This window comes from Rhinolophus hipposideros, assembly GCF_964194185.1.
Source record: "Rhinolophus hipposideros genome assembly, chromosome: 14".
In the NCBI taxonomy this organism is placed as follows: Eukaryota; Metazoa; Chordata; class Mammalia; order Chiroptera; family Rhinolophidae; genus Rhinolophus; species Rhinolophus hipposideros.
Genome location: NC_138060.1, coordinates 22,482,359 through 22,503,866, shown reverse-complemented (window position 1 = coordinate 22,503,866; position 21,508 = coordinate 22,482,359). Strand labels below are relative to the sequence as shown.

Genomic DNA, 21,508 nt, shown 5'->3' with positions numbered 1-21,508 from the left:
CCTCATTGAAACTTAATTTCTCACCAGTTTCAATGCAATCTGTCACTTCTCTCTATCACTTCTTTTTCCTGTAGGCTAGCGAATCTTAGCATGACTAGCCTCCCACTTCTCCACTTCTAAGTTAAGGTGTACTTAAATGGTAAAGATTTTTTAAAAAAATAGCATTTTGGGAATATTTCAAAAGCAAAATACAAGTTCAGCTGAATTTGGAAAAAGGAAGTACAAGAAAGAAAAACAAACACCCAACCACCCATGTTCTCATATCCAATGATGGTAACAGCAAGAGACACAATGGTGGTAACAGTATTTACCTTCACTCAGGTTGGCACAGCTTACCACAGTGGAAGTGGTAAGGAAGAAAAGGTATTGGAGGAGGGCATTGAGAGGACATGACCGCTAGCTGAGCCATAGGCTGGAGCCAGGCAACTGAAGGCTTCTCACATCCTCCCCTGTCCTTGGAATGTACTCTGCTCACCATTCCCATGGTGAGAGCTGTACAAAGGACATGACCTTGAGAGAGTAGGGTATTGAGACCATCTGGACTGTATACATTACTGAACCCCATTAAGGCCTCTATATAAATGTTCAAGATTCTGGCCAGTGGGTGTGGTGGTCTACTCATCTTGTGGCCATCCAATACAAACCTCATAAGTAAGTCCCCTTGCTTATTAAACTGCCATCTACCAATCTGGAGTGCGTCGTCTGTTTCTTTGGCCCCTCATTGCTCTCTGAGCATGAACGCCAGTTCATGAACCAACAACAGGGAGAGGATAGAATACTCAAATAATTTGGGACCACAGTTAATTTAGTACATCTGATCATAGATTTTTTTTTTTCCACATGGAAGGAGCATTTGAAAACACAAACACCTCTATTTCCGTTATTAAATGGTGGTGGTTTGGATGATGAGCTTACTTGTTTTTATAAACCTAAATTTTCAATGATCAGCACTAAAATGTGACTACAAATGAAACAGCTTATGTTAAAGTACATAAAAAGACTGGGGATTCGCCTTTGATGGAACAACTCTAATGGCCATCACACAATCCATTCTATTTTCCAGACACTCTACAGAACATCACATGTCAGAAAGAACCAAACAGATGTCATCAATCATTTTGATTCTTCTAACATATTTGGATGTTCCTTGTCATATAGACAAATTATCCAGACACCAAACTAATTTTTTCAGTTTCTACTTGAAAGCTTTGTGTCACCTAGGTCTAGTTAATATTGAATTAACTTTTTTTCTCTTTTCTCCAAATATTATAAGGATCATATTTATGAAAACACTCTTGTTGTATACCATGGCCTATAGAATGTGGTGAATCTGATATTATAATTACCTGAGTTATACATTCAATAATGCATATTTATTTTGTATCATTGTTTTACTTACATCTCTGTCTCTGGCCATATCTTACGTCTTTCTTTTATAGAAAACTTCTTGAGGAAAAGCCCTAAACTTAAGCATCTCCATACAAATGACCGTGTTTGTAGTATCATGCTTTGCATGCATTACTGGTAATTAATAGACATTTTCTGAATGGATGTTCAAAGAGCTGTATTACAAAGAAACTAAACACAGGAAGTGTGTCCAACAGGAGTGTGCCTTTCCTGAACACACAGAAAGGATTTTAGGGTTTTGTAGTACTTCAAGGTTATCATTACAAACATGGAAGGCAACTGAAGTTTAGAATTTGGGATTTAATAAAGGTCTAGGTGATAAGACAGATCATGTCACACCCTTACATAACACCTTTCCACAATTTCCAGTACTCTTAGGATAAAGACCGAATTCCACATATGTCCCAACATGGCTTATTCCTTGTCCGTAACTCTATACTTGAAACCTCAGTTTACATCTTCATCCTATTCTTTTCTTCAGTTACATTTTCTGTTTTTCGCATTCTGAGAGATACCATAATTTCTCCTGCTATAAGCCCTTTGCCACATTACTCCATTATCAGAAATTCTCTAATCTGTCCTTTCCCTTCTCTAACCAAACGATGCTTACCCATCCCTCAAGTAGATCTTTTGAAATTGCGTCTGCCTTCAATGAGTGAAATTCCTCAGTTATATGCCCTTATAGCCCTCAGACACTTATTGCAGATTGTAATTATGTATTCCTAGAGAGATCACTGGAATGATGTGGGTTTCCCCCCACTATACTCTAAACAGCATGAAAACAGTGTCCATACATGGTTTGCTCACCATCAGATCACCTCTGCTTAGCACACTGGTTAGCAGAAAGGAGTTGCTCAATAAACATTTGTGAATGAATGAACGTGTAATTTTGCTTTCTGACTACTAACTATATAGACAGATGGCATACACATGTGTTTTAATTTGGAATAATTACACAAGGTTACATATGAGGCTTGGTGACTATTTTAAAGCATATTTTAAGTAGCAGATGACTCATTAATTTCGATGTTATAAAAATCAGTTGAAACTCTCATTACTCTAAACCCAAGTACTTTGTTTCCTTAATCAAATATTACCATCCATCGTAATAGTTAAATCCAGTGCTGATATGGGACAGTCAGAGATTTCTGTCCATGTGAAAATGACCTCAGATTCCTGGCTACAACATGAACTAATACTTATCAGTGAGAGCATTCAAAACAACATGACCCCTTTTGAATTCAAAGAATCAATGAAAATGTCAATTACTGCAAGATGGACAGGCAGAAAATAATACAATCTTGTCTGTACTTCTCTTGTCCTGCATGATCCTGCTCTATTTTCTGAACAATTTAGTAAGATTCAATTTACTTTTTCAATTTGTCTCCAGCCAGGCTTCCTTCTGTCACTTATGCAGACATTTCAACATGGCCATGTAGAGTAACAGGAGACGGACAGTGAGAATGAAATTACCTGTGCATTTGCGATCTGTGTCTTCTTTCTTTGACCCACTAATCGTCAACTTGCAGTTGAAGTTTTCTTCCCAGTATTCGGCAAACCATACATTTCTTCTGTTGTTTTCAAGTGTGCGAGATGTAAAATAGGCATCAAACCCTAAACAGAGTTAAATATAAAGGTCATTGCTTGTGGGGACCTGCTGAAACAGTTGAAAATAAAAACACCAGGGATGATTTGTTTTTGTTTTAGTAGACTGAATGTCTTTTGTGTCAATCAAAGGAAAAAGAAATCAACAGAAATAAAAAACATTCTAATGCTAACCTATACCTATATCTCTACTTCAATCTATCAGACGGATGTTGGTTATAAATGACATTTTCACAATGAAATCTGTATTAGAGACTCTTGGGGATGACATGATACTCACACATGCCTTGCATCTTTGGTGAGCTAGACTAGGGACAAAAACTTCTTTATCATCACCAAGAACATAACTGGTACTTTTAGTGCTTGCTGTGGACCAGACTCTGTATTTTACATAGATTCTTTTACTCATCTCAACAACCTATGCAGTAGTTACTGTCATTCCCATTTTGCTGATGAAAAACAGAGGCTTGATGAAATAATAATGTGTCCAAGGTGAACCATTTTGCCATATTTTGCATCTCTGACCAGGTGAGCTACAGACGTGTAGCTATCACTGTAAGAATCCTCTTTCATTTAGGAATGTCCCACTATGCAATTAACTTTCTAGTAAAAATAGAAGTTTTTAAAGAAGCCATAGACAACCTGAGCCCACATTAGCACAATGTTATTCACAAAGAATGTGAGATGAATAGAGACCCAAGAGGTCAGGTCCCCAGGAAATCTCTAGCTTCCTCATTAGGTGAGTGCAATTTAAATATTCCAATGAAGAAATATGGTCATGTTAGAATCACACTGGATTCAGTATCACAAGGCCTGGGCTTGAATTCCAGCTCCACTAATGTCTCTAAGTCATGGAAACATGAGAAGTACATACAACCTTGCTCATCTTCCTCTCATCTGTTTGTAAAAATGAAGATGACAACACATCCTTCCTCACTGTGTCCTGTTTGTAGCAGTGGGAAGACTGGAAATTTACAGAGTTTAATATCAATAACCATAAAAGAAGATGGGCTTACTTTCACATCATTTAAATCAAAGTTTTCCCTTAACTTTAAGGCCATTAAAAGAAAAAGAAAAAAAAATAGCTCCAGACTCTAAATTCCATGAGAGGAGAACAACAGGTTAACTTTATTAATCGCTACATTCTGAACACCAAATTCATGGTTTGATAAATAGTAAGCCTACTATAAATATAAACTTAAAATATATAAATGTGACAGTGAAACAAAAAAGAGAAAGAAAAAAATTATAAAGTAAAGGGGATTATACATATAATAAAAATAAAAATAAAAAAAATAAAAAAAGCATTCTATATCTCTTAGGTCATTTTCTAGGACATTTTCAGGACCTGATGATGTTTTGACCAGGTACTCAGCTAACTGTCCTTTTAAAGCCACTGCGTTAACTGATTTAAGATAAAGCTGGTTGTAGTATCTGAGCTCATTCTAATGTCAATACTGATTGATGAGTCTGGCTGGAAGTCCTCTTCCCATCTCCCTGTTCTCCAAAAAACCTGCCTCCACCCCAGACAACTATTCAGTAGAATAACATAATACTCCTAAATAAAGGGGACTCTCTGGGGGAAAAAGATGAGTCCTCCATGTTTTCAAGATCACTACATATATGCACTTGGTCATGTACATATATACAGACACTCATACATGGTGACTAGTGACTCATTTTTCTATCTTTGCCCTGTACAGGGGTTGAGGGGTACCAGACTAAGCGAGGGTGGTAGACAGTGACAGAGGTGGCCCCTGATGGACCACCTCTTCCTGAGCTTTACACCTTTGTGTAGTCCCCTCTTATGCACTGCATTCTTGTCCATGGGACACTGGCAGGTGCGATGCAAGCAGAGGCCAGGAAACCCTGTACTGGTACTTGCGGAATTTTGCTCCTTAGAATCCAGCTGCCCTAAGAGGTTTGTCTGGGAGATGTCATGTCATATAGAAAGAGAGGAATCCAGCCAGACCTCAGCCCTCTCAGCTAAACCTTTCCTCCTATTCCAGCTCCCCAAGTGATTGCACTAGAAGAACTACTTAGCTGAGACCAGGCCCAATTGCAGATTTGTGGCGATTTGTCTTTTAAGCCACGACATTTGAGGTGGTTTGTTACATAGTCTCAGACAACTGAAACAGCCCTTCACTACCACAGCACCGTGAGCCTCCCTTCATGCAACACCCAGACCACAATGCACTCAGGGAAGAGGCATCCTCAACAGAACACAAAGGGGCTTCAGAAAAACTTTTCGGCCCCATGTTACAAATACTAACCCAAGCCAAAGTCAGAATAGGAACTACTAAAATGGCTCAGATGGTAGCCTGGATACATGCATTCTCCAGCTCAGAAAACATCTTTAGAGGAAACCTCATCATTAAAAAAGTCTATTGTTTCAAAACACCTCTCTTTAGCCTGTGTCTGGAAATGAAGACGAATGTTGATGAAGGAAGGACTAGTTGAAGGCGAACAAGCAGGTAGGTGAGTGTGGAACATTTAAAAGAGAAGAAAAGGAAGGGAAAGCAGCAGTCAGTTCTACTTCTCTCTGTTGTACTTGAGAACGAACAGATTTCTGGAAAGAAAACAACCACTGCAGAGGATGTCTGCATTCATTGTAGCAGGAAGTGAATGAAGGGAAAGATTTCTTATCCAAGACGTTTGTCCTTCTCACTCACATGTCTGTCTGCCTCGGCCTGTTCAGCTTCTTGCTCCTCCTGGCAGGCCTGCTGGCCACCCTGTCCTGTAGGCTGCGTACTGTTCTTGCTTCCCAAATGCATTTACATAGGACTTGCCTGGGGATCTCATAGATGCAGATTTTGATCCAGAAGGTCTGAGGTGGGACCAAAGATGCTCCGTTTTTAACAAGCCCTGGGTGATGTTCATGCTGCCCTGGGCTCTCAGAAGCAACACTCTGGTGGGGAGGGGGAGGAAATCCTGCGTTTGTAACAAGCCCCACTTGATGCTCATGCTGCCTGTCCTTTGAGAAGCAGGGCTCTAGAGCAAATCCTGAACTTCAGCAAATAAGACTTGAGCAGCTGCAGCCCAATTTGTTATACCTCAGCATTGTCCCCCTTTCAGGCTCAAGTTTGTGCCTTGATTCAGATGAGAGGATGTGGGCTCTGCTTCTGTAGTTCAGACTGCTGCTTAGCACCCTGCTTGGGATGACAGGAGCCCTGCATTGCCATCCAGTAGCCTGCCGATGACCCTGGGGAGGCAGAGCATGCTTTGTTACCTGTTGATGAATTTCCCAAGGGGACTCGCTCTGTCTTCCCCTGGTCATCACTGCTCAGGGTCCCTTTGCATGCTCGAAGACTGCTTTCCTCACCTGTGTCTCCTGTTACCCCTCTGGGCTCTCCACCCCAGAATTTCAATTTTGTGCCATGTCTTAGTGTTGCTAAGAAGGTACCCTGAAATAGCCCTGTATCTTCACCTTCCTCTAAAGGTCTATAGGCCTTACAGTGAAATCTCATTGCTCTCAGCCATGTACCAAAGCAGCGTACAGGCATGCTTTGTTTTATTGCACGTCGCTTTATTGAGCTTCACAGGTGTTGCATTTCTTTTTCCACAAATTGAAGGCAAAACCATCCACTAGCAAAAAGTTACAACTTGTTTTGTTGAGATACTTGATTTATTGAGATGGTCTGGAACCGAACCCACAATAGGTGCAAGGTCTGACTGTACCTTTGCTTTGGGGCAGGTTCCTAGAGATTTGAGCTGTTGACTTGTATGAGAGCTGCACTTTTTGTCGTTAGAGAAACCATATTGTGTGGTCGGGAACAAAAACAGAGTCACAAAACATGGGTGGGAACCTAGCTTTGCCACTTTCTACCTGTGTGACTTGAGCAGACTACTGTTATTCTGTCTCAGTTTCCTCATCTGTAAAAGGCGGTTAACATTAATACCTACCTCACATGGTTGTTATTACGATTAAAATAGCTATTATTTGTAAGTACTCAGCATCGTGCCCGATAAAGAATAATATTAGCTGTTGGTCGTTCAATGAACACACTCACCCATTAAATATTAACTGAGCATCTGTGTGTGACAGACACTGTTCTCTGCTCTCACAAAACTTGGGATTAAAACATACCCGGCACCTCATGAGATTTATAGTCAGCCAGAGGGGGAAGATAGACTTTAAAATGTATCATTCAAAGTAATATAAATTTACAAGTTTAATGGCTTCCGTGAAGGAAATGTAGGTGGTGTTTTGGGAACTCACACAATAGAGAGGTAACTGTCTTAACAATTCAGAAAGGGCTTCCTGGAGAGACTAGATACATAAGAAAAAGGAGAAATAGGTTTTAACTGAGAGAGAGGGATTGGCAGAGATTGGACATTTATTCAGGTGAAATAGCATGTGCTACGCCTTAAGAGTACTGAAGTCATTCTAGCATTACAAAATGTTCCAGGATAACCCGGCCTCAAAATTGACAAGTATGAATAGACTATATATATGCAGTCTAGTTGCTACTAAAATTCTAATAACTCAATGGCATAAGTGCTTATCCAATGAATGAAGACATCGGTGAGTAATTTTGTCTTCCAACTAGTTGTCACTATGTGTGTTTTATATACATTTTCTCATTAAGTGTCACAGAAATCCTAGATACTAATCTTATTCACACTTAAGAGGTAGAAACTGAAGCCAGAGGGGAATTTGAGCCCAAGTCTGCCTCATTTTAGACCCTGGTTCCTGACTTCCATACTACAGAGCAGTGATTCATACGTTTTGGTGACTATCAAAATCATCTGCAGAGCTGATAAAGAAGGTGGAAACCGGGGTGCCCGGATGGTTGAGTTGGTTAGAGTGTGGTTCCCTTAACAAGGTTGCTGGTTCAATTCCCACATGGGCCACTGTGAGCTGTGCCCTCCACAACTAGATTGAAACAACTACTTGACTTGGAGCTGATGGGTCCTGGAAAAACACACTTAAAGAAAAAAAAAAAAAGGCGAAGCCCAAGATTATTGAGGTGGCATCCCTGAGTCTTCTTGTTTTACCCCAAGTTCCCCAGGAGATTGTTTACCTGCTATGAAGCATTGCTGCAGCCTACTCACTATGCCACCTCCCCTCCCTCACTGCTAGAGGCCTGATCACTGAAATATTAGGTTGGTGCAAAAGTAATTGCGGTGTTTGCAAGTATTTTGAACCTTTTAAACTGCAATCACTTTTGCACCAACCTAATACTACATCAGCCATCAATTCACAAGGCAACTGGGGTGGTTCAACAGGTAGAAGAGCAAAACAGTTTTGTGCATACCCCATTTTACTGCGTTTTACTTTATTGAGTTTCACAGATGTTGCATTTTTTACAATTTGAAAGCAAGACCCTCCAACAGGAAAAAGATTACGACTCACGTTGTTGTAATAGTTGCTTTATTGCAATGGTCTGGAACTGAACTTGCAGTATCTCTGAGGTCTGCCTGTACATGGTCAGGCATTGGAATGGGTCAGTCAATCAAAATGTAAAACTGGCTGCAGGGGCTGACGGTGCTGCAGCCAAAGCCAGTATCAGAAAACAGCTCCTTGCAGGCAATTCAAAGAAGCAGAAGCAGAGGTCAGATCGAGGTTTTTGAATTCAGTGAATCCTTGCTGATTTGCCTCAGCTGAGTCACATCTCTTTTGGGACCTAGCAATTTGTTTACTTCTTTTTAGCAGGACTATGGCAAAATATTAATTAATGCTTACTGGTTCCTTCTATTCATTTTCATTCACAAAGAATACAATTGTCCATGGGATCTTTAAGTTTTCAAAAGAGACTTGCTACAACCATGCCTTCACAGTACCTTGGAATATACTTGGCAGCCCTTTGGCTTAGGCACATGCCGTATCGATACTTTATGAGTAGAAAAGGAGCTTCTGATGTGGGGAGGTCTAAAGCTTTCCCTCTGGCTGCAGTCACTAAGCCATCACTCTTGACCTGTCACTACAGGTTCTGCAGCCTAATAATTTTACCTATCTTCTCATTAGGGGTAGGTGATTTAATACAAGATGTACAGTCACCAAGAGAGGGCTAGGGATAGAATCAGAAATTAGAATAACTCTAACAATATCTAGAAATATATGTATATAGGTGTGTGTGTGTGTGTGTGTGTGTGTGTGTGTGTGTGTGTGTGTGTGAGACAGTGAATTGAGACTTCTCCTCATTCCTATTATAGCTCAGAAGAAAAGTGATCTGTATAAACAATAAAGGTATTATTAGTTATGTTATCAGAGTTTTTCAATGTAATCCAGGGCACTGAGACTAGGGTTTCGGTTCCCAGGAAACAGAATCAGCATTATGTTAAAGGAGAAGGATTATTCTTTCATGTGGAACAGATGAAATTCTTTTAATGAAATTGTTCTTTTTGTTGAACAGGTTATTTTAACTTCAGACATTAATCTCCAGGTGGTTCTGAAGCAAATGTCTCATTGGGTACACATTGTGTAACATTCTTGTAATCTTGGATGTAAACCTAGAAGAGCATAGAAATAACAAGCAGGGTTTTAGCCGACATTATGACTCTACTTCTCTGGTTCTTTCCTCTTTTAACTGGAGTGCTGCCCTCAAACACCCCCTGAACTTTGTGGTTGAGACAAGAGAGTGTAAATCTACAGATACACAATTCATCCTGGCAGTGTGTTTGGGAGGTGACCTTTCCAGCTGAGAAGGAAGAATCTTCTCACAAGTGTGGTACAAAAGGAAAGCTATCAGAGTGTCAAGAGGGGGTCAGAGGACATAGCTGTCTTCATGGCCAGGATAAAGGGACACTGACAGGTACTAATGTAGCTTCATGTGGCATCAGAAAATGACCACTAACCCTGATTGCTGCTTTATCCACACAAGTCATGCATTGCAGGTTAGAGCATCCCTGTCAGCCTAAATGGCAGGGAGCAGCCACGGCTTCCTTCTCACTGGCTGATAAAGGAGAGGATCTTAGGGAGGATGTGCTCATGTTTCAGAAACACACAGATCCTGGCTCATCACAGGAATGCAATACTAACAGAATAGGTGAAAAAACTGATGAGTAAGAAGAAAAGAAAAACAGTGGGGGGGGGGAAGAGAGAGAGAGAGAGAGAGAGAGAGAGAGAGAGAGAGAGAGAATGTGAGAGACACGGAGGAAAAGGGAGGGGGAAAGGAAGAGGGGGACGGGAGGGGTAGAAGGGAAAAAAAGGGGAAGAAAAGAGAGGAGAGGAGAGGAGAGGGGAGGGGAGGGGAGGGGAGGGGAGGGGAGGAGAAGGAAGGGGAGGAGAAAAGGGGAGAGGAGAGAGAGGAGAGGAGAGGAGGGAAGGAGATGAAGGAGAGGGGAGAAAAGGGAAGACAGAGACATTGATGAGAAGAAGCAGGGGAACTCATATTTCTGCTATTTACTGAGAGGGTATATCAGAAGAGCAAAGTTTGAAAACAAATCTGTATTTGTTTTATGCACTTTTCTATTTCTATGACATAACTCATTGTAGTGGTTTAAACTGAGGCCCTCAAAAAGATACATTCAGGTCCTAACTTCCTGAATTTGGACCTTGTTATACAATATCCAAATACAACATCTGGATATTGTATAACAAGAAATTACATTGCAAATGTGATTAAGGATCTCAAAATGAGGTCATCTGGGATTACCTGTGTGAGCTCTAAGTCCAATGACAAATATCCTTATAAGAGACACACAGACACTCAGGGAGAAGGGGCCATGGAGAAGGTCATGTGACTATGGAGGCAGAGACTGGAGTGATTCCACCACAAGCCAAGCAAAACTGGAGCCTCCAGAAACTTGATGAGCCAGGAAGTTTCCTTCTACAGAGCCTTCAGAGGAAGCATGGCCATGTTGTTGGAATGATTTTTTTCCTGCGAGCACAGCCACTAGAAACTTTCTGTCCCGCTCTTCTTCTGATACCTTATCAGAGCAGTTTTCCTGCAAACACAGCAGTTAGAGGCTTTCCGGTCAAAACAGTATTAAGAGATCACAGCTGTTAGGGGCGGACCTCCCCAACACCCTGGGCAGATTCCCCCCCCCCAACCTGGAGGCCTAACCCTATAAAATAAAGTGCCTGACCCCAGTAAGTGCTCAGTCTTTGGGAACAATCCCACTGAGCCCGCTGGCGTAATAAAGCTGTGTTCTCCCTGATATCTGTGGCTGCTTGAGTCTCTTGGTCCTTGCTGCTTTTCCGCAACAATGTCAACATGTTGATTTTGGACTTCAAGCCTCCAGAATTGTAAGACGATACATTTCTGTTTTAAGCCACCGAATCTATGATCATGTCAGCTTCAGGAAACTCATACACCAACAATAAGTAAAATAAATCCTATGGTATTACTCCATTCTACAACTTCTGTCTGGTCTGAACGTAAATTTGTTTCCCAGATGTTGCAAACTAATGGCCTGGGGAATATATTTAACTTATAAACTCTTCCTTTTTATTTTGTCCCAGAGTATTTTTAAAACTAATTTAAACATCGGCATATTTCACTTATAAGTCCAGATTTCTGGCTTTACATACTTGTTCAGTTAGAAGATGTGGTAACACAGACCCTGTTCCCATGTGTCAACTTTCAGCAGGTGCTAAAGAATGGTTCTTCCCTTCAGGGGGGCCTAAGCACTTCTGCTCACAATATGTCCCCACCACCTCTGACGGTGTCAACATTTGTAAGATGTGTATGGTTGTCATGGTAGACACTGAGCTTTCCACCACTGAGAAATGCATCTTTCTTACTTTTATACACTTTGCTGCAACTTGAGTGATACACAGACTCCACTGAAATGAGAAATACTATCTCAGGCCCCTAAGAATATATTCTTGAAAAAAGCTACTAAAAACATAGTGAAGCTGGAAAAAGAAGTAGGATACAAAAATGATAGAGAAATCATTTATCTTCATATGTACAACCAAAATCACTTAAAAGATGTAGCGGAAGAGAATACCACAATTAAAATAGCTACAAAAACAAACAAACAAACAAACAAACAAACAAAAAACCTATCTAAGAACAAGTGTATCTTTCCATTAAATCAGGTTTCCTTTTGTCTTTCAGTAGAGTTTTAAGGTTTCCCTTATGTCTACTCCCTTGAAGCTAATTTATAAATTTTATGTAATTTTAATAAAAATATTAATTTGTTTCCCCTAGAGTTAGACATGTTCCTTTTAATGTTCATATATAAAAAAACAACAATGAGAATCAGGAGAATTCTGAAAAAGAAGAGTCAGTGTGATGAATGTTTAAGAGTGTTGGGGAAGGGAGGTGATACGAAGGAAAGCAAATCCTACCAGGTATGATATAACAACAGATACCAAATTCTCTAGGATTGAAAAAGAGTAGTTCGGACACAAGAATAAGAAAATCATTGGACCATTGGAATAGGACAGAAAGTCCAGAAATAAAGCCAATTGCACATGAGAATGTCACATAATAGAGAAGAAAGGCAGCGTTTCAAATTACTAGGGGCACACTGCCCTCTTAATAATCTAATTAACAGCAACTAGTTGTATAGTTTGTTGGTTCACACTCAGGTGGTCCCCAAATGAAATCTGAAACTAGTCGTGGTACACGGAAGGCAAGGAGAGACCGAAAAAAGAGGCAGATCGGTGGGTGGCAGGTTTAATAAGCAAAGGAACTTCTTACCAGGCTTATCTTGCATGCCATAAGACAAATAGATCTTCATACGTGCCAAACAGATTTTTAAAAGTTTGTAGAAAGGCCTTAACTGGGTCCAGTCATGTATTCAGTTCAGATAGTTTCAACAACATATTCTCTCAAGGCTATTTCCTTGAAAATGGCTTCCACTGTGGGAACAGTGGGCAGAGCCCCCTTTCCAAGGACAGGAGCCTCTGACTGCATGAGTCCAGATTGAGGGTCAACTGGAGGTCACATCCTCCCGATGACCTCCTCCAACATAACTGAATAATGATCAAATTGGATCCTCACATTGTTAGTCCACAAGAAAATATGGGAAGCATTGTATGGATTTAACCATAGTAAAAAGTCTCTGTGAGAGGATGGATTTTGCGCATTTGTAGGAACTAAGGATTCTTCATCCTGGGTTTGGAGCCATCTGCTGCAGGACGTCTGCAGTAGGTGCCAGTGCCATGTGGCATGTGCTCTGATCCCCTGTGCACACAGTCTGCCTACACTCGGGCAATGCTGTGGGCAGTCGGTTCCTTGTCTGCCTCTCTCAGGAAACTTTACATACCTGGAGGACAGAGACGCTGTCTCACTTCTCTTTGCTTTCCCAATTCAAGTTCCGGTAAACATTTATTGAAGTAAATTGAAGTTGAAGACATGTAAATCAGTTTGACAAGAAGATCATTACTGATCTAATGGGACAAATCTAGGCTCTCAGATGCACCCACAAATTTGCTAGCTGTATCTATTGATGAGAGTGGTGGAAGCCAGCTATTATTTTTGAGAAAACAAATAAGAATTATTGCAATGGAAATTATTCCACAAAGAACAAAAATCTCTTGGGAAGTGTTTATGGATGAGGTAGAGAAAATAATGTTTGCAATATTATTCTACAAAATGCCTCCAAAGGGATGTTGCATATTATATAATGCTAGAAGGCCTACCATTTTTTTCTTTCCTTTAAATTGCCTGGGAAACAGAAGGGCACTTTATGTAATCTGAGTATGCTTATATGGAAATGAATATGGATATGAACAATACATATTCAACTGATAGTTTAATAGTTAAAATGGTTAAAAGCAGACTCTGAAACTAGAATTTCAGGGTCCAGTTTCTAACTTTGTTGCTTGCTAGCTAGATGACCTTGAGCAAATAACCTAACTGTCGTGGCCCACATGAGGAGGGTTGTGGAGAGCGAGGAGGTCGGCGCAGGGTTAAGAAAAGACAGTAGCCATGAATAGAGTTAAGCAGGGCCAAGGGACAAGCAGCTGCAAGGACTGAATGTGCCTAATCAGGCCTACCTATTAGCTTTTATTAGTTAGGTGGGGAAGTAAAAGAGATAAAGCTTGCCAATCTCAAGATCTGTGAATCCTATACATCATAATAGGAAACTGAGTCAAGCCAATCACCCTTGCCTACAGGCAACAGAACCATGTGTCTCAGGATGTATGTACTTCCCTAAGGGACAAAACCTTTATGCATATGAATAGATGGAGAGCACATCATTGAATCACTTCCCTTGCAGGTTTTGGGAAGGAATGCAGCCACAGAGGTAGAGGCTTTCCTTAGCCTGAGGAAGGTGGGGGGCTGTGCCCATCTCTATGAACCCTATGGGTTCTCCTGTTGGTCCCCACTTGACTGCGCCTGGCTTGAGTTGTCCCCCCTACCCAGGGGGGAATCTTACTCGTCATTGGCTGACCAGCCATCTTTTTGGGACCAAACAGGGAGACATAAGATGCAAACACAAAGGTCTAGCAAAGTCCCTGAAAGAATCCGTCTCACAGACTCTCCTTTCTTTAGGGGCAGGTACAAGGAGACAGACGGGTAGGCTGCTGCGTGGGGATACTAATAAGTCTAAGCTTCTCAAAAGGGGAATTATGAAAACGTCTACTCCACAAGATTGCTGTGTAGCTACTGTGGGAGAACAGCATTTAGAAACATGCATGGCACGTATTATGGTAGGAGCATAAATATTAACTAAATGAAAATAAAATCAACACAAGCACACAGGAAGGTGAGAAAAAGAGAGAAAGAACAAGAAGAAGAAATTTAGGGAACTTTGAAATTTGAACCCTAGGGACTATGCATGAAATGTTCAGCTGTCAATATCCTGGCTTTGGAGTCAGATGGACCTGAGTAGATAGATAGATAGATTATAGAATTTAAAAGAGTTAGGGATTTTCTATCATTTCCTGCTTGTCCACTGAGGGGCTTCCTGGTGGGAGAGAAGGACAAAGGTGGAAGAGAGAGAGAGCATATTCCAAACTCCATAGTGCATGCATGTACACACACACACACACACACACACACACACACCCACACACACACACACTTCCTGGAACCACATCCCTGCTGCCATCAGGGTTGAAAACCTACCTTATGCAGACTGCAGTGATGTAGAAAGACTACCAGGGCAGTTCCTTCTTTATCTTTTTATTATTATTATTTTTATAAACCTAGAATCAGTCATCTATCAGAATTTCTCTTTTCTGTCTCCCGAACTCTAAGACCCATTTTAGCCTCTATTACTTTGTCAATATTCAGGAAGAAACAGTAAGTTCCCAGATAGGCTGTGGGCCGGGTTACCAAACTGGAGAAGATCATGTCAGTCCAAAACAATCAGCAAGGATCTGTCAGAGAATTTCCCAGCTGAGATCTGTCTTTCATAAAAGACAGACTTTACATGAGGAGTGTTTGCCAAGGTTTGATGCCTGCAGATATATCTCCCCAGGACGGTGCTATAACAACCCACAAATACTCATGTGTGTGGAGTTCCTCTTTCTAGAAACACATTCTTTGTTCTAAATGAGAATTTGCAGAATATCTACATCTAGAACAGTAGTTTATACCCCTGGATAAACACTGGAATTATGTATGATTTGTATTATGTAAAAAATGAGTGAATGAATGAATGAATGAATGAATAAATAGATAAATAAATAAATAAAGGTATACCTATGCCTGTACTCCAAGCCAGACTTATGGGTCTAGGCATCAGTATTTTTAACTTCCCAGGTGATTCTGATGTGCAGTCTGGGTTGACAACATCCATTCTAGAATATTATGCAATTTGATTACTCACATACCCATTTTACTTATAGCCCCAGAGTTATCCAAGGTATACGAGAAACACAGAAGACAAGGTCCCTGAACTTGAACATATCTATTGGTATATATGTATATGGATAATGTAAGATAATGTTACATGCTCAACTGTCTTCTGAAACATCAAATAGGGATTGAAGTATGTTGCCACAATTAATTGCAACTCAGTACCATTTTTTGAAAATTGTTATTCATTATACAGAAGCTTTCCAAAATTTCAATTAATAATACTGTGCTATATAGAGAGTATACATACTCGTATGTTTATTCAAGCTTGATATCATTCTAATGAATGTAGGGTCAGATTTACGTTTTCATACTAAATTTTGTAAAAAGTTGTTATACATAATTTGTGTGAATAAATGTTTAAGAATTTTTTGAATCATTAAATTATCATGATTACATTCATGTGTGTATATAATTTTTCAATAATCATATTCTTACAAAATAATGATTTTAACCCATAGAAAATATTGAACAATTCAACAAATGGAACTACCCATTTTTCCAGACAACAATAGAGTGAAAGCCAGACAAACTTGTCAGAGAATTATTCTGCATCATGAAAGCTTCACGTTTTATTTTTAATAACTGTACAAGAACCACGTTGCCTGGTTACCATCTTCATTTTGTACTCTGATCTAAAAATGTCTCAGCAGCCAGAGTTTTCAGTGAGTTCAAAACCTAAACTTATATAATCAAACATCTATAACAATCCAGAAGGAATTTTTACCAAAATGATATTTCATTTTTTTTCTAATCACAGAATCAGCCACTGCCTAAAGACTAAGTGGGGAAAAAAAAATCAACTAACACTTTGATGGAAGGACTTTTCTTATGCAGATCTGAGAAGAAAAAAAAAGAAAGGAAGAAAAGAAAGAAAGGACTAGAGGAAAAAGAGAAGGAAAAGCTTGAAAAACAGTAATACCATGCCTCAAGTTTCTGATCATTTACTATTTGATTTTCCATGGGAAAAGTTTTATGGAGACTGAGAAAAGCTTAAATTTATATTTAAAATATCATCTAATAATGTCATGACAAAGGTCTCTTTCATTTTGTGGTATTTTCAGGTTTTAGCTACACTGTCCCAACATCCTAGCTTTTGATCCCTATTCCTGCAAATCCTAATGCATGTTATATTGATGGGTGTCATTTCTCTGTGTATTATTTGGCATATTAATAAACACATCATACTTTCAGAAATGTAAAAACAGCTGAGAATAGACGTTCTGCATAAATAAATGTCGTTATGAGAAGATCAAGTTCAGGAGGCAAATTCAGATCATTTCATTCTTTCACCACCCAAGTTACCAAGATATTTCTGAGGAAAAGACATTGCATTATGTGCTATAATAGGAAAGGTTATGTGTTCTGAATTCTCTCCTCTGCTTTTGGGCAACTATATCTTATTTTCTAGGAATCCACTTACACATTCATATAGTCATGCTAGGTGTTGATTGACTGAGTCGGAGTGAACACCCAACCCAACCTCGGCCAATCAAATTCCCTTCTTTGAGAACCTGAAATTGGACATAATGAAATGCCAGTCTCAAGTGAGAGTGCTCACTTTAATTAATGTAAAATAAGGAGTTGCAAGTAGCAGCCATGCATACGGGGAAATAGAAAAAGTCAGTTTGCACTGGGAGAGGAGAATGAGTCAATCAAAGGCCAAGAGAGAAGAGACATGGAGGGGGAAGAAAAAATTGTCTTGCTCTTTCTACAGGGCTCAAGTACACAATTCCAACCTGTTTCAAGGACTCGGATATATTTCTTGCCCTTGGATTCTATACAACTCTTTATAGTAAATAATCTCTCTTCCTAGATGTTTAGGCAAACCCCAATGGGCATCTGCCATTGATTGGCAAATAGAAGAGTTGTAACTAATATTGATGCGGGATAAGTTAGATATCGATTTTATTGTCAAGGAGATTGCTCAGAAGTAGGATACACACAGATAATTTTCACAAAATGGAGAGAATGTCAGAAGTTATAGAGTTGAGATGATAGACATTTTCACAGGAAGAAGCAAACCTTCCTATCTCTGGAGAAGCTGGATCAGAAGTTTTTTAGAGCAATGATATCAAATCGGTGTATTTGAAATGTCTAGAATGACAGTCAACGTTTTTTTCTTTCAATATTTTTTCTAAGTAATTGGTGTTGCAAGAGTACAAATTCAATTTTCTGCCATTTGCTTCAGAGACAGAAATCTTTGTTTCTCCTCTTAACGTAGAATACTGTTGGAGGAAGAGCATCACACTCTGCATTTTAACGTGAGTAATGGATGGACTTGGTATTCAGACTGCATGGCAACATAATGAATATGGTCTTGCCTCAGACATGATGTTTCCAACAACAAAATATGGTCAGCATTGTTTGTACCATAGCCCTACCAATAACTTCCTCTTCCTCTAAGGATCTGGCAGCACACTGAGTGCCGGAGAAGAATTCTGTGACAGTTACTGGCAGAGCCTGTGCTTGCAACCTAGGTCAGTGTAACCATCCAATGAGATGCAGTCCTATTTTAGTCACCAGGGATTGCTTCTTTTTCATCCAAATTTCAAGTGTTTTGGATGAAATCATAAAAAGACATGATACAGCAATTAATCACAGCAGAAATTAATTAAAGCAAGAGGCCCCATGGTAGAGAGATTATGAAAACATGTAATCCCTGCCCCCAAGGCACTTTCAATCTTTGGGGGTAGATAAGAAAATATAAACCACAACAATAACAATAATACGGTTTATTTTAAAAAATAAATAATTATACTGGGTAAAGAGTGTTAAATGTGTTATTTCAATCCTCACAAACATCCTATAAATTAGCTATCATTATTATCCCCATCTGGTGAATGAATAAACTGAAACTTATATAGTGTAAACAACTTACCCAAAAGTTCATAGCTAGAGTGGAACCTAAACACAGTCTGCTTGATTACAAAGGGTAAGCTCTTAACCACAATGAAAAAAGAAAAAAGAGCACAAAACCATATAAAAATTTCAGAGGTACTCTATAAATGTTGCAGGAATTCAGGTGATAAAAGGAAACATCAGGCTGGAGTTACGTGCAGTTATACCACGGCAGAGTTGTGATCTGAGTTCAGTCTAACTGCAGAGCTTATACAGACAGGAAGGACTAAAGAGAGTGGAAGATAATAGCAAGAATAAAGGGGAGAGGTGGTTGCATCATATGTGTTGCTGGATGATGAACAGATAGGTGTGATTACAATGGATACTTATGCAAAGGAGAAGCTTATGTAAAGGTATGATGGAACCAGATTGTATAATAATATCTAAAGTATAAAAAGCTTGGGTATTATCTCATGGGTATAGTGAAATCCTTGAGGGTTAGTTCTTAAGCATGGATACCTCGACAACAGAGATCCCTGAGGAAGTATATACTAGCAAGAATGGGCAGAGGGTTCGCAGTGTAATGGAAGCACTCATCTGTGTGGTCTATTCTAATTCTATAGCACCCTGCATTGTCTTTACATGGATGTCCAGGAAGATGCCTCTTTCAGGGTCACAAAAGTGAAAAAGTAAACACAATGTTTGAGCCCTAGTCTTGTTACTTGAAAACCCATGCTCTAAATAATGCAATGTGAAAAACACTAAGCAAAGAGACATTGCAAAGCTATAATAAAAATAATAGCAATTAACATTATGGAGCATTTATTATTTTTAGGTCCTAAGTGATTTACATGAAATAACCTATTTAAAACTTCCAACAGCCCTAAGATAGATACTACATTATATCCATTTTTCAGATGAGAAAAGTGAAGCAGGACTAGCATGAATCACTCGCCTAGGGATATGGGCAAAGCATTCTGTCATTATTGGAGAAGATGAGATTTCATCCAGATTCTCTAACTCTAGAGCCGGTGCTCATGGTTGTGCTGTGAACTTCTCAATCATAACAGTAGTTGACTAAGAAATAATATGTATGACACCTAGAATGGGAAATTTTACAGGGACAATTTGAAAATAGGACCTTAAGGCAGAAAAAAAAAAGGAGACTTACTAATTGAATCTAGTGTTTGTGGAAAAGATTGAGGTTGGATTTAAAAATGGGCTTACGGAATGAGTTTTATTTTTTTCTTTTTAAATAGAAAGATGGTGTGATTTCCAAGCTACTGAGCTTTAGATTAGGTTGAACCGTGAAGAAAAATGCTCTGAAGTGTAAAGCTATAGATTCAGAAATCAAACAAATACATCTGATGTTTGGAACTGAGAGAAAAAAATACATTAACAAAAAACAAGAAAAAATGTATCAAGATGGGAGGCTGGCACATGAAGAGATGAAACATGAGAAATGCCCACATTTAAGGATGTGTCAGAAAAACGAAGGAGCTGTCAACAGAAACGGGGAAATTGCCAGAAAAACAAGGAGGCCATAGGATACTTGTAGCATTCTGCAGCTCAGTAAGATCTAGAGTTGGCTTCATTCACTTGTGACCTAAGACTCACACAGGACTCCAAGTTAGGAGGGTCCCACACTTTGGTTTAATGCTTTCATGCCACAATCTTGAAATTCCTAATAATTTTTAAACAAGGTGCTTCACAGTTTTATTTTGCACTGAACCCCACAGAAATATATATATCCAGGTCTAGAAAGATCTCAGGGGTCACCTTTTCCAATTCTCCATTGAATGATAAAATTCCCTTTCAAATTTTCCAATCCCTAGACTATCAAATTTATCTATAAATATACCCAATCACTGGGAACTTGACATATCTTGGGGATAGCCCATTGCATTCTCAGACAGACATAATTTTGAGAAGCTCTACCTATAGAAAGCTAAAATCTGTTTGTAACTTACATGCATTTATCTTGGTCCTACACTTGAAGAAAACAAAATGTAAGTATAAATGCACTGCTATGTTATCTCTAACTTTCATGATTTACCTGATTTCAGACACTTGTCCCATAAAACCAATAAACTGTTCATTGCCAATTGACAAGACTGTGGTTAGCACATAGCAGGCACTCAATAAATACTAATGAATTGAAGTGATTCTGAACCATGTATTCTAGATTGTTTGTTACTTTCAGAAAAGATATTAAAATGTACTTATGGGCTAAGTCACCCAATTTAAGATTTCTAAATATGTAGACATTTAAAACTTAAATTAATTCCCATATGATATTTCTAAAAAAAATTAGAAGGCAATTGTCATGTTTATATAGAATCGTTTCATTTTCTTCAACTTTCCCTAAAATTGGGGGTGTTTCTTTGTCACCTGGGTCAGTTGTAACTTGGGTATGCCCCGGATATTGTGGGTCCCTTTAAAGCAGGGTTTCTCAACCTTGGCGCTAATGACACTGGCCACATTAATTCTCTGTTTTGGGGCTGTCCCACACAATGTAGGTTTTTTAGCAGCATGCCATTTCTACCCACTAGATGCCAGTGGCTTCCTCTCCACCCCAAACTGTAACAAACTAATATCTCTAGGCATTGCCAAATGTCTACGGAAATAATCTTCTGGTGAAAACCACTGATTTAAAGTAAAACAACTTTACATGATGGCTTTAAGTAGATGTATGGTATTAGCTTCACCCAATTATAGGTGTTTGTTTTTTTTATAATCACACTGAAAAATGAATGTAAAATTAGTATGTAGTGCATGACAGTGTTGTATAAGTTATATGTCAATATTATGATACTTGGAAGGGGAGTAACCAAAAGTTCCCTGGGGGATGAGTTTTAGTTTCCTCTTTGTACTTCTTTTCTTTCTTTCTTTCTTTCTTTCTTTCTTTCTTTCTTTCTTTCTTTCTTTCTTTCTTTCTTTCTTTCTTT

At 39.2% G+C, this 21,508-nt stretch overlaps 1 protein-coding gene across 10 annotated transcripts in view; it reads right to left on the bottom strand.

Moving 5' to 3' along the window:
• GRM7 (glutamate metabotropic receptor 7) overlaps positions 1 to 21,508 on the bottom strand; it is an 822,860-nt gene that overhangs the window by 309,455 nt on the left and 491,897 nt on the right. For all 10 annotated transcript variants that reach the window (XR_013994860.1, XR_013994861.1, XR_013994862.1 and 7 more), the window contains exon 5: positions 2,881 to 3,021. Coding sequence is in view for 7 of the 10 variants with exons in the window: in XM_081071753.1 (XP_080927879.1) it covers positions 2,881 to 3,021 (141 nt within the window). In the remaining 3 variants the exon portion in view is untranslated. The remainder of the gene's footprint in view (positions 1 to 2,880; positions 3,022 to 21,508) is intronic.